Consider the following 13324-nt stretch of genomic DNA (forward strand, 5'->3'; position numbering starts at 1 on the left):
AAAGACGGTCACCTCACCTTCCATTATCAGTTGACATATATTAGCAAGAAAAAAAAAATCAAGGACATCACTTAGAGTCAACTTTTGTGAGACCCATCCTGCACCCGATTCCGACATGTTAACAGTGGAGATGTCTCAGACCAGCAGGGCCCTGGCAGAGGCAAAGCTCCTCTCCACCTCTTGGGAACCCTCTCTAAAGAAGGAATCATTATCTTCATTCTCCTTTTACTGATGGCAAGATGCATTAAAGTACGCTAAGTACTCCATGAGGACGAAGATAAGGTCTAGGGGGACTGGCAGAAACATCTGAGAGAAGAAACACTAGGCAAACACAGACTGGAATGGTCAGGTTTCCTGAAAAAGAGGTGAGGGTTGCAGCTCACAAACCTCTGTATTTGCTGCTGCTGAATGTTGCTCCATATGCCTTCTTCTAAGAGAACAAGTAACTCTTCGATGGTTGCCCTTTCACCCAGAGCAAGTTTAGACAGTTTTTCAGCTATAAGAAATTTAAACAACAAAATATGGTCAAGAGAAAAGTACGGTCAGGAAGTGGGCATTTCCTCTTTTTTTGGCCACAATGCATGGCTTGGAGAATCTTAGTTCCTCATAGAGGGATCAAACCTGGGCCACTGCAGTGAAATCAGTGTCCCAACCACTGGACTGTCAGGGAATTCCCAGGAACTGGGCATTTCTACTTGAAGAGTGTGGCCCAGAGACATTTCAGAAACCCATTAAAGGGCCCAAAGAAATGAGATAAAGTACAAACATTCTGCAGAAAAAGGATGAAGCAGAAGATAATTGTTTCTTCCCCAACCACTCACAATTCAATGCTTTACACCTATTTGTCTCTTGTCCTTTAAACAAAACAAACGACATAAAGGTGCTATACTTAGAGACTCTCTGATAGAGTTGTACGGAGCATCTTCATTTCCACACTTGTAGTTCAAAATTATATTGGCCACTTTCATATCAACTCTGAGCTTGAGGCTGTCGAGACCAAGCAATTCTAAGAAGCATACACAGGCGGCTCCTATCGAAGATATGTGGAAGCAGGAGAGCCCTAAAACATAGGCTTCATGGCCGACTTGCTGGATCCTGAGAAAGAAAGGGATCAAAAATCACATCAACACGTGAAACGTTTTTCTCACCAGAAAAAGCAGATGGAATTACATCAGTGATACTTGTGGACTTTGTGATTTCCTCCCCCGTCCCCCCACTGCTGTTTTTCACCCCCTGTACTCATCCACTTAGGTTCTTGGTAGCTTTTAGTTGTCTTCTGGCTCCATAGCCCCCTATTCCTTTATATTTCACCTTTGCCTAAAACACCTATTCATAGTTCAAGTAATTTTTGCTTGCAACTTCATTCAGGGGAACATGGAATAGAATTTATGAGAAACTGTCAACCTGTGATCTTATTAATTTTAAGTATGTACACAAACTACCCTTCCCTGGTGGCTCAGACAGTAAAGCGTCTGCCTGCAATGCGGGAGACCTGGGTTCTATTCCTGGGTCGGGAAGATCCCCTGGAGAAGGAAACAGCAATCCACTCCAGCACTCTTGCTTGGAAAATTCCATGGATGGAGGAGCCTGATAGGCTACAGTCCATGGGGTCGCAAAGAGTCGGACACGACTGAGCGACTTCACTTTCACACAAAATACCAAGAAAATTAATGGCACCTAAAGTGTGACATCATAAAGCTCAAGCATTTTAAAGGACTCATATATGTTCTTTTATATGAATAGAAAAATTCAGAGGAAAGATACACAAGAAGTTAACCATGCTTATTTTTACTATGTACAATAGAATTGAAGCTGAGAGACAAAACATTTTTTTTCACTTTTCATCCTCTGATTTACTTGAATATTTTACCATAAAGTTGCATTAGTTACCTATAAAATAAACTAAGATATTAAGTCTGAATTTAGCTGCTGATTATATCAAGTACTCCTCCCAATTCTGTGCTTTACAAAAGTGAATTATAAAAGACCAAGATTTTAAATACAGAATTCACATCTAATTATAGAATTCCCTCTTTGAAACTGCTAACATTTGGCAAGCTCCTGGTTCAATTTTTAAAGACATGATTCTAAGATATATTTATGATATTTAAAAATATATTTTAATCTTTTTCCTATTCACAAAGTAAGATTAAGTGCCAGACTCCTAGGGTATACAGAAAAGTACAAATGAAAAATAAAACGACCAACTGTGGTATGTTTCCAGTAGGTTTTTATAAATGCATGTATAAAAATACACAAATATGCTTTTTATTAAGAGTATAAATTATATTTTAAATACTCACAGCTGCTTGGGGGTCTTGCTCTTGGTTAATTCCTGAACCAGAAAAGTACCAAATGCAAATGATGGCCGCCCATGATGTAAATAATAAGCAAAATTCAGACGTTCTACTACAGCGTATTTATTAACCAGGTCAGGGCTAGAGAAATGTGGGAGCTGACTCGCTGCATCTGGGGGAAAGTGAAGCAATATTAATCCTCTGCACCTCACCATGATTAACTTCAGATCGGCATGTGGAAAACTTAACTTGGCAACGGTGAAAGAAAACTGGTCGCGATCATCACTTTGTACCACTGTGTATCACTGTGAACCACCAAAATGTAATAATTTTATTTTAATGTGGAGCAGTAGCCCTCATTTTACACAAAAATGTGTACCTCAGAAGCCACATAAAAACGTATGTTTTAAACCTACTGAACTTGTTATTTTAGATGCTATAATTCTGTATTTGATGATTCTTTAAGTTCACATTGGCAATAACCCTTTAACTACAAAATCTGTTAATAATCGGCACACAGAGCTTTTTAATTCATTCACACAGCTCATTACACGGTGAATGCCTTTGTATCATATTTATACGAATCCTCTATTCAACAAGACCAATGCATTGTACCTTTTCCAAAATACTGAGAATATTCTTTTCTCCACATTAATACCCTAATAATCTTTTATTATAGCTACTTTTGCTTCTCATGTTGCATTCATGAGCACCTTATTATCTACATCAAACCATCTTTCTAAGACCAGCAGAGTGTTTCAAAGTTCCTCTGTGCCCATAGAAAAAGCAGAAAAAAACACTTTTTCTCTTTTTAGAGAAATATGAAGTCAAAAGATATAATTGTTCCTATCAAGCCCTAACCTTTAATTGCTTCTTAACCACTAAAGACCTATTTTAAAAAGGAGATAAAACATTTTGAACTGTAAGGAACCATTTCTGGAAAACAGTGCATCTGCTCTTATTTTCATAGTTCAAAGCTGAAGTAAAATTATATCCTCCCATGCAATTCCAAAGGAATTTTTACATTCTGACTAGGTTCTTAATTAAAAAAAGATTTGAAGACTTTAGAGGAGCCCGTCATCTTACAAAGCTATTCCTTAAAATTACACCTCCCTCGAGATTAAAAAACTGTCACGTCTTATCTGTATTCTTTGTAAGAGCAGATTGATTTTGATAACTTAAAATTGCATGTAGAACCATTCATTCATCCATTATTTACAGAGTTCACATAAAGCCAAATGAACAAATCTGAGTCTTTGTTTTTTTTTTGGTCACATAGCACAGCATGTGGGATCTTAGTTCCCTGACTAGGGATTGAACCCGTGCCTCTTGCAGTGGAAGTGTGGAGTCTTAACCACTGAACCACAAGCAAGTCCCCAAACTTGAGTTTTTATTCAAATAAGACCCTAATTTTTTTAGTGGTTTGGGGGGCCAGTATAGAGGTTTTGTATAAGGGAAAATTTTCTCTAACCTGCTGCAAAAGCCAAATTACCATGCAGTTGCCTTATGGTCATTTTCCGTGGTAAAACCGTATGAAAAAAGAAGCACCCATTCTAGTTAAATACAACCCTCCAATTTAAAACATCTGTATTACATCTTCATAATAATGATTTCATTTGTGTTTTATTTCTTCAAATATGTTTTAAATTTCTAAAAACAAGGCAGGGAACAGGTCTTCGCTTCCTTTCAGTTCCCCTAGTATACCTGGTCGAGTGCTCCATATTCACCAGGACTTCAGGACTCCGGCTAACGAGTGGAGTTGGAGCCATCAGAACCGCACAGGGGATTCTGCCTACTCTCCAGTAACCTCACAGAGATTAGAATGAGTATTTTCACTTGAAAATGCAGTAAGCACTACCTCATCCTGCACTGAACAAACACCAACTGAATATCTCCTACAGGCCCAGCACTGTGCTAGACACCAGGTAAATTCAATATACCGAAATTTGAACTTATAGAACTGACATGTTAGAAAATGCACTTTTATGTACATCAGTAAATATTTATAGGGTATGTATTATGTGAAAAGTATGGATTTGAATCCTACTTTACAGTAATACAGGCAGAGGCACCACAGGTAATATGATATTAAAAGCTAACTCAAAATGAGTAAGTAAAAAAGAAACAGAAAAAGCAGAGTTTAGGAATGGCACACAAAAAAATGAGGGAAATGTTTACGGTCTAGAGAGGATGGCAGTGTGTGCACACCTGGTGCTCACCATCTAAGGCTTTTTAAATGAGTCTCGTGACGCGTGAGGAAGGCACTGTCACTCACCTTATTTCATGGAAAACTGACGAGAGGTTAAATCAGTTGCCCAAGGTCATACAGCTATTACATGGCAGAGCCAAGACCTGTCTAATGTTAAAAACACCTACGCTTTTAACCTTTATAATATTAATACTATACTGCAAGTGAACATGGATTTTTGGAAAGGGAAAAATTTAAGCAGAAGGTCTATATTACATTTTCCAGCAAGTACAGCACTAGTGACCTCATGACTTTTAACTCAAAGTATGTTTTCAATTCAGTATCTATAAAAAACTAAAATGAGGTATCAACTCACTCTGGTCAGAAAGGCCATCATCAAATAATAAATGCTGGAGAGGGTGTAGAGAAAAAGGAATCCTCCTACCCAGTTGGTGAGAAAGTAAACTGGAACAGCCACTATGCAGAACGATATGGAGGCTACTTAAGAAAACTAAAAACAGACTTCCCACAAGATCAGTAACCCTACTCCTGGGCATGTATCTGGAGAAAACTAATTCAAAACGATCATGCACCCTGATGTCCACTGCAGCAGCACTATGTACAACATGGAGGCAACCTTCATGTCCATCAACAAGTGGCTGGATAAAGAAGATGTGATATACACACACACATATATACACAAACACTCTCACACAGCAGAAAATATATATGTGTATGTATACATACACATAATGGAAGATGTGAGATATATATATGTATATATACACACACACACACACACACACACACATACATACAATGGAATACTACTCAGCCATAAAAATAATGAAATAATGCCATCTGCAGCAGGAACATGGATGGACCTAGAGGTTATCATACTAAGTGATATAAGCCAGACAAAGACAAATATCATATCACTTAGATGTGGAATCTAAAAAAATGATACAAATGAACTTATTTACAAAACAGAAAGAGACTGACAGACATAGAAAACAAACTTACAGTTACCAAAGGGGAAAAGGGTAGGGAGGGATAAATTAGGTTGGGATTAACATATACTGCTGCTGCTGCTAAGTCGCTTCAATCGTGTCCGACTCAGTGCGACCCCATAGATGGCAGCCCACCAGGCTTCCCCGTCCCTGGGATTCTCCAGGCAAGAACACTGGAGTGGGTTGCCATTTCCTTCTCCAGTGCATGAAAGTGAAAAGTGAAAGTGAAGTCGCTCTGTCGTGTCCGACTCTAGCGACCTGTGGACTGCAGCCTACCAGGCTCCTTCCATGGGATTTTCCAGGCAAAAGTACTGGAGTGGGGTGCCATAAAACAGATAACCAATAATGACCTACTGTATAGCACAGGGCACTGCACTTAATATTTTGTAATAACCTATAAGGGAAAAGAATCTGAAAAAGAATATATAACTGAATCACAGTGCTGTACAGCTGAAACTAAAACGATACTGTAAATCAACTATACTTCAATTAAAAAAAAGCACACCAGTTTTTTTTTTAAGTTTCTATTTTTAAGATAGAAAGTATGAGGGAGAAAACTAGATTGGCTTTACATAAATGATCCTCTACTGTCAACACTGCTGAAATGCTTCTAAAGCAAGAAGAATCCATAATGACTTACCTCCTATAGCCAATGTGTTGGCAGACTGCCAGCCAAACAATCTGCTAGGATCAAAGGGCAACAATGACTGAAAAAGGGGAGAGGTCAAATCAGAGTTAAAAGGTAACTGATTCTAAAGTAAACTAAATCATATGCAAGAGCTTCACTTTCTGTCTGCTTCCCCTTCCACAGCAATTAAAAACTTCTCATCTTTCTAGATATAAATTCTTTGAAAACAGCTACAAACAAAAAAGAGGGTATGAGACATTTTTCTACTTTAATAAAAACAGAACTGGCTATGTTTCTTTTAAAGACTCTCTTCATTTCAAACTATGTCTGCAAAGTTTACTGTCTTTTGGTAGAACCAGCAACAATTACAACGTAAAAATGGGCTTTGTAAATGCTTTGGAATCAAAGGCAAGAGGACTAAGCGGCTAGAAAACGCTACCATAAATACAACAAGGTGTGCTGCAGCAGGTCGGGAAACAGACAGCTGGGTCACGGGCTACAGCAATGTGAGGACCAAAGCAGCAATACCACCACCAAAGAAAAACAGCAGACTAAGGCCAGGTCAGTCAGAGATCTGAGAGCAGGGAGCACTGGCTGTTTGAAATGTGCAGGCCAAAGGTTTAGCAGACAGTAAACAGACTGCGGGAAGGAGACAGAGAACCATACAGGAGACAACAGAACTATCAGGTCCAGATTTGGGTGGCGGGGAAAAGAGCAGCTTTAATTTTATTTACGTATGTGTGTGTGTATTAGATTATTTATTTAAGTATACTTTAATTCATTCATTCATTTATTCTAGGGCTCCCAATGAGGGATTAAACCTGGGCCATGGCAGTGAACGTGCCAAGTCCTAACCACTGGACCACCAGGGAATTCCAAAGCAGCTTTAACTTTAAATGAAGGGAGAGTCTTACGGTCTAGTGAAGAGGGAATACTTTCCCTAAAACAACAGGACTAACAAACTGCTTCAACCTAAAAACAGAACAAACAACAACTGGAAACCACTTCCGTTTTAGGCTGATGGGATCCACTTTATGTAGTAAAACATGTATTTTTTATGTTTTATGTAATCCACTTATATCTATGTAATCCATTTATCTCATTTCTGCAATGAGATGGGGAACACATGTATAATTTTTTTTAATTAAAATTGAATAAAAAAAAATAAATAAATAAAAGAAAAAAAAGAAGCTTGTGATAAATATAAATCTAGCTGACTGCTTCCTTCTTCAAGAAAGTTTTGCTACATTAAAAACACACCAAAAAACACCTCTGACACATATCAGCAACAAGTAGTTCACAGACTCATGTATGCCTGGGGACCACCACATTTTTAGTAGCACAGGTCTGTAAAATTTTCACATTAGAGTAAGAGGTTTTATATTTTTATAGGATTATAGGGTTTACGTTTAACTGAAGACACTATGAGAATATCTGTACTCAGGAAAAAAAGCAAAAGCCTTCTAAAGTGAGAAATGATCAAAAGAAAGTGTTCTTTTTTTAAAAAAAAAAGTATTTAATTTTTAATTAAAGGATAACTGCTTTTCAAAATTTTGTTGTTTTCTGTCAAGAAAGTGTTCTTAATTGAGGATCCCTCAATAGGTTTCAGGGAACATAAGCAAAATTATATGCAATTTTTCTGGGTACAGGGTTTGTAGTTCTCTCACATTCTTCAAGAAGTCTTTGTCCTGAAAAAGGTGACTTAAATGAACAGCCCTATTCTCTGAGAAGAAATAGAAGTTTATCAGTGGTAGCATGAAGCAGCTTTCAATGAGAGTAGCAGACCAGTACGCTGGCCAACTGCCTGTCTGCCCTCCCACCCAATTCCACCTTTCCTGTGCTCTGCCCTTAACCGGACAACTGCATTTCCCAAACTCACCTGAGCTTTGGCTACCAGACACATTTAGCCATGAGAGAGAAAAGGTGGGAAGAGAGGAGAAACTGAGATGCTTTCCCCTTCTGTGTTTTCTGGAGGATCTCCTACAAGGTTCCAGCCTACACTCTCTTCCAAGCCCCCAGTAGGCAGCCTGGTTCTGAGCGTGTCTCTCAGAGAGGCTCCATTGCTGGGTTCAGTAACACCCCTTTCTGGCAGCCTTAGGGGTGTTGATGACATCCATCTTTGTCAGTTTTGAGGTTGCCTCATCATTACACACTTGGCTTCTCTCTTCTGCTATCATTCGGTATAAGTAATTTCCTACATTAAATGGCCTACACGTGGAAGACTCCGGCTTCCCAGGTAGTACAGTAGTCAAGAACCTGCCTGCCAATGCAGGAGACACAGGTTTGATCCCTGGGTTGGGAAGATCCTCTGGAGAAGGGAATGGCAACCCACTCCAGTATTCTTGCCTGGAGAATCCCATGGACAAAGGAGCCTGGTGGGCTATAGTTCACGGGGGTCACAGTCGAAAATGACTGAGCGTGCACACGTTACCTTACTTGGAAGACCCAGAATGGTCTCTCTTTTCCACTCTGGCTGATAATGTCTCGGTACTATACCTGAATGAGGTGGTAGAGTGTAATGTCGGGAGGCAGGACACTAGGGGCGGTGTACTGTGGGAACAGAGCAGCTTTAAGCTTTGGGTAAGGAGTTAATGCCATCTTCAGTAGCTGGGGATCTACTTTCTTCAGAGAGTTCTCATTTTCTCCATTCTGAACAACCTAAATAAAAAGACAGATAATGTGATACAGAATAATGTTTTTCTCTTTTCCAAATTTAAGTCCTTTTTTCATAAGATGCAAGGAGTAACAGGCCAACAGCTCTAGCTCTGACTTAAGACAAACTAGCTGTTTGGCCCTGGGCTGGATACTTAGTATCAGGCAGGCTTCAGTTTCTTCAACTAAAAAATTAGAAGGTTCAGCTAGGCCAGTGGCTTTCAAACTGCATAAGGAAAATCTGTTTGAAAACAGGCTCTGTTACAATATTTAAAATTTTAAAACATTAAATATTTAATTGTATATTAAATAGTAAATATTTTAAAAGAAAAAAACCTACTAGACTAGATGACTCTTAGGTTCTTTCTCTCAGGTCTCAAGTTATTCTATGGCTAACTTCTAACAGTGATTAAAAACAGAGGAGTAAGTAACCATGAAGTTAAGATATACTGCAACATCTAAAACAGGTGGAATTAAATTAAGCTAGCATCCCAGGGACGGGGGAGCCTGGAGGGCTGCCGTCTCTGGGGTCGCAGAGTCGGACACGACTGAAGCGACTCAGCAGCAGCAGCAGCATCCTTAAGTTCCCTCTAACCAGCCATGCTACACTTTCAAAACTGCAGAGATGGGCAAATTTTCACTGGGTTCCTCAAAAAAGTTTCTAAGGGTAGCTAAAAATTATGATTTCCTTTTTAGCTCTCAAAGAGGTCAAATAATAGAGAATAATTCCCAAGCCACAGATTCAAAGTATACTTACTCCAAGGAGCAATTAGATCTTGATTCCATCCTAAAAACAAACCTGGGCTATCAGAGAGCAAATAAAGGGGGAAAAAAATCTCTACACAACATTCAGTTGACCCTTGTATCCACAGGGGATTTGTTTCAAGACCCTTACAGATAACCAAAATGTGAGGACCTCAGGAAATGGCGAACCACTCCAGTGTTCCTGCCTGGAAAATCCCAGGGACGGGGGAGCCTGGTGGGCCGCCATCTATGGGGCCGCACAGAGTCGGACACGACTGAAGTGACTTAGCAGCAGCAGCAAGTCCTTCAAATAAAATGCTGTAGTACAGTCGCCCCCTCCATACCTGTGGATGCAGAACCCCTGGATATGGAGGGCTGACTGTATTGATCTCCTTTCAACTTAAGAGGATATGACATAAAGCTTAAAAATTCACTGTTGTTTTATACTCTTTAATGAAATACTGGTACGTGGTTACATTTTAAATCAACTGAGATCTAGAAGATCCACAGTATTTCTGCTAAACTTATAATCAGTCCTATATTGCTATAACATGTAAAAGTGCTGTCCATACCTGGCTGACGCCCCCAGGGGCATACATTGTGGTAGCAAGGGCTAGGAGGGTATGTCCTTCCAATAGCATACTGCTGACACTGGCCTGGTTGCTGGGAATCAGTATCTGAGCATTTGCAAGGCTAGCCTGGAAGATCAGTCTGGGATCTGAAAAATAAGAAAGTACATTTTTCTCCTTGAGAGAGAAATACTAAACTAAGAATTATATGGGCTTCCCTGGTGGCTCAGATGATAGAGAATCCGCCTGCAATGTGTGAGACCTGGGTTCAATCCCTGAGTTAGGAAGATCCTTTGGAAAAGGAAATGGTAACCCACTCCAGTATTCTTGCCTGGAGAATTCCATAAACAGAGGAGCCTGGAGGGCTACAATCCATGGGGATGCAAAGAGTAGGACATGACTCAGTGACTCAAACACACATAAGAATTATATAATTCTAAGAAAGAAAATGAATTTTTAGCTCTACCCACAGTAAGGACTTTCCAAACGTAAAAGCAATAGGAAATCAGATTACAAAGGGAAAGAAAAATAGATGTCTACATAAAAATAAAAACTTCTATTCGGGGAATGGAAACAAGGAAAACTGAAAGGTAGTAATGAACAAGGGGAAAAATAAACAAAAACAACAACCTAACAATTAATGTCTTCAACAAAGAGCTCATACGAAAGCCCAAAATACTGATTCTAACAGATAAATGGACAGAATAACTATTTTACAAAGCAGAAAATATAAATGCCTGACACATAAAAATATATAATTCATTAGCAATAAAAATGCAAATTAAAACAGGAGTCAGATACCACATATCACCTATCTACTTCTTAAATAAAGCCTGAGTCTAGATTATGGTCAAATATTTGTCTACAGTTATATGACTTATTTAAAGAGTTTACAACTTAAATTCCATTCAAAAGACTGGTTATTTATCTAAAGCAATTTCTGTTTTAACATAGGACACCCATACCTGTTAAATTACTGGAAACTTGTCGACACTGAACTAAAAATTCAAACCAAGGGTGAGCTTCATGTAATTCTTTTTTTCCCAAAAAAGGACAATTTGGAGGACTAAGTCTGTATATAAAACACACACACAAAATATCTGATTAACATAAAGGGTAAGACAGACAATTACAACCATGTTTGCTCAGGTAATATCTAGCATTAAAAAAAAAAAAAGAACTTTGCACTTAAAAAAGTAAACACTGAATACTCCCAGTCTTATAGTATGTTTTTCATATGCCTTACATATGATCTGGGAATAAAGAAAATTTTAGAGACAGAGATAATATCACTTAAAGTGTTTCCTACAATGACGAAATTTTACCAACTCTGTGTAAGATTATCAGAATACCTTTGTGCTTTAAGATCTTTCTCAAGCTTAAGAGATTTTTTGGAAATTTTTATATAACTACAAGAGAAGATGAGACTAAGCAGTTAAGGGTCATAACAGGGCCTCTGAAAATATGGCTTTTAAACCCTCACTTGCCAGTAGTTTTGGGGGAAATATTTCTGTGTTCAAGTAAGCCTTAATGATATGAACAAGAAATACATCCTTTGCTTGAATTCCTAGCCTATACTACATAAAATAAATAAAAATGTTCTCATTCGCAGATGAATGTGGGTTCTGGAATCAAATATAACTAAATCTAACTTTACCATTTACTAGCTGTGCACCTTAAACAAGGCACTGGGTCCCTCTCAAAGCCCGTTTCGTCATCTGTGAAATGGAGGTGTGAATAACCACCTCAGGGAGTTTCTGAAGATTAAACGAGATGATGCACATAAAGCATTAAGAACAGTACCAGATACACTGTCTAAGTGCTCACTCACGGTCACAAGTCGTAAGTTGCTCAGTCGTGTCCGACTCTGCGACCCCATGGGCTGTAACCTACTAGGCTCCTCCTTCCATGGGATTTTCCAGGCAAGAATACTGGAGTGGTTTGCCATTTCCTTCTCCAGGACATGTTCCCAACCCAGGGACTGAACCTGGGTCTCCTGCATTGTAGCCAGATGCTTTACCATCTGAGCTACCACTATTATTATTACTGACCCAACAGCAAATAACACTGGCCACAGATACAATTCCACCAGTTGATCTTAGGTAAGTATATATACTGATGTCTGACTATCTAAATATAAACTTTAGAGCATGTCTAAGATGTGGATCACAATAAACTGTGGAAAATTCTGAAAGAGATGGGAATACCAGACCACCTGACCTGCCTGCCTCTTGAGAAATCTGTATGCAGGTCAGGAAGCAATAGTTAGAACTGGACATGGAACAGCAGACTGGCTCCAAATAGGAGGAGTATACCAAGGCTGTATATTGTCACCCTGCTTATTTAACTTATATGCAGAGTACATCATGAGAAACGCTGGGCTGGAGGAAGCACAAGCTGGAATCAAGATTGCCGGGAGAAATATCAATAACCTCAGATATGCAGATGACACCACCCTTATGGCAGAAAGTGAAGAGGAACTAAAAAGCCTCTTGATGAAAGTCAAAGAGGAGAGTGAAAAAGTTGGCTTAAAGCTCAACATTCAGAAAACGAAGATCATGGCATCCGGTCCCAACACTTCATGGGAAATAGATGTGGAAACAGTGGAAACAGTGTCAGACTTTATTTTTCGGGGCTCCAAAATGACTGCAGATGGTGACTGCAGCCATGAAATTAAAAGACGCTTACTCCTTGGAAGGAAAGTTATGACCAAGATAGCATATTGAAAAGCAGAGACATTACTTTGCCAACAAAGGTCCGTCTAGTCAAGGCTATGGTTTTTCCAGTAGTCATGTATGGATGTGAGAGTTGGACTGTGAAGAAGGCTGAGCACCGAAGAACTGACGCTTTTGAACTGTGGTGTTGCAGAAGACTCTTGAGAGTCCCTTGGACTGCAAGGAGATCCAGCCAGTCCATTCTGAAGGAGATCAACCCTGGGATTTCTTTGGAGGGAATGATGCTGAAGCTGAAACTCCAGTACTTTGGCCACCTCATGCGAAGAGTTGACTCCCTGGAAAAAGACTCTGATGCTGGGAGGGATTGGGGGCAGGAGGAGAAGGGGACGACAGAGGATGAGATGGCTGGATGGCATCACTGACTCAATGGACGTGAGTCTGAGTGAACTCCGGGAGTTGGTGATGGACAGGGAGGCCTGGCGTGCTGTGATTCATGGGGTCGCGAAGAGTCGGAGACGAATGAGAGACTGAACTGAACTGAACTGAAGATACCTTGCAGTG

At 39.5% G+C, this 13324-nt stretch overlaps 1 protein-coding gene across 4 annotated transcripts in view; it reads right to left on the reverse strand.

The window, feature by feature from the left end:
* The window catches only part of SPG11 (SPG11 vesicle trafficking associated, spatacsin), an 88123-nt gene that overhangs the window by 46727 nt on the left and 28072 nt on the right, over positions 1-13324 (reverse strand). For all 4 annotated transcript variants that reach the window (XR_011569057.1, XR_011569058.1, XM_070798035.1 and 1 more), the window contains exons 17-23: positions 11054-11160; positions 10092-10237; positions 8620-8781; positions 6136-6202; positions 2304-2469; positions 890-1095; positions 388-496 (exon numbers count right to left, since the gene is read on the reverse strand). Coding sequence is in view for 2 of the 4 variants with exons in the window: in XM_070798035.1 (XP_070654136.1) it covers positions 388-496; positions 890-1095; positions 2304-2469; positions 6136-6202; positions 8620-8781; positions 10092-10237; positions 11054-11160 (963 nt within the window). In the remaining 2 variants the exon portion in view is untranslated. The remainder of the gene's footprint in view (positions 1-387; positions 497-889; positions 1096-2303; positions 2470-6135; positions 6203-8619; positions 8782-10091; positions 10238-11053; positions 11161-13324) is intronic.

This window comes from Bos indicus, chromosome 10, assembly GCF_029378745.1.
Source record: "Bos indicus isolate NIAB-ARS_2022 breed Sahiwal x Tharparkar chromosome 10, NIAB-ARS_B.indTharparkar_mat_pri_1.0, whole genome shotgun sequence".
In the NCBI taxonomy this organism is placed as follows: Eukaryota; Metazoa; Chordata; class Mammalia; order Artiodactyla; family Bovidae; genus Bos; species Bos indicus.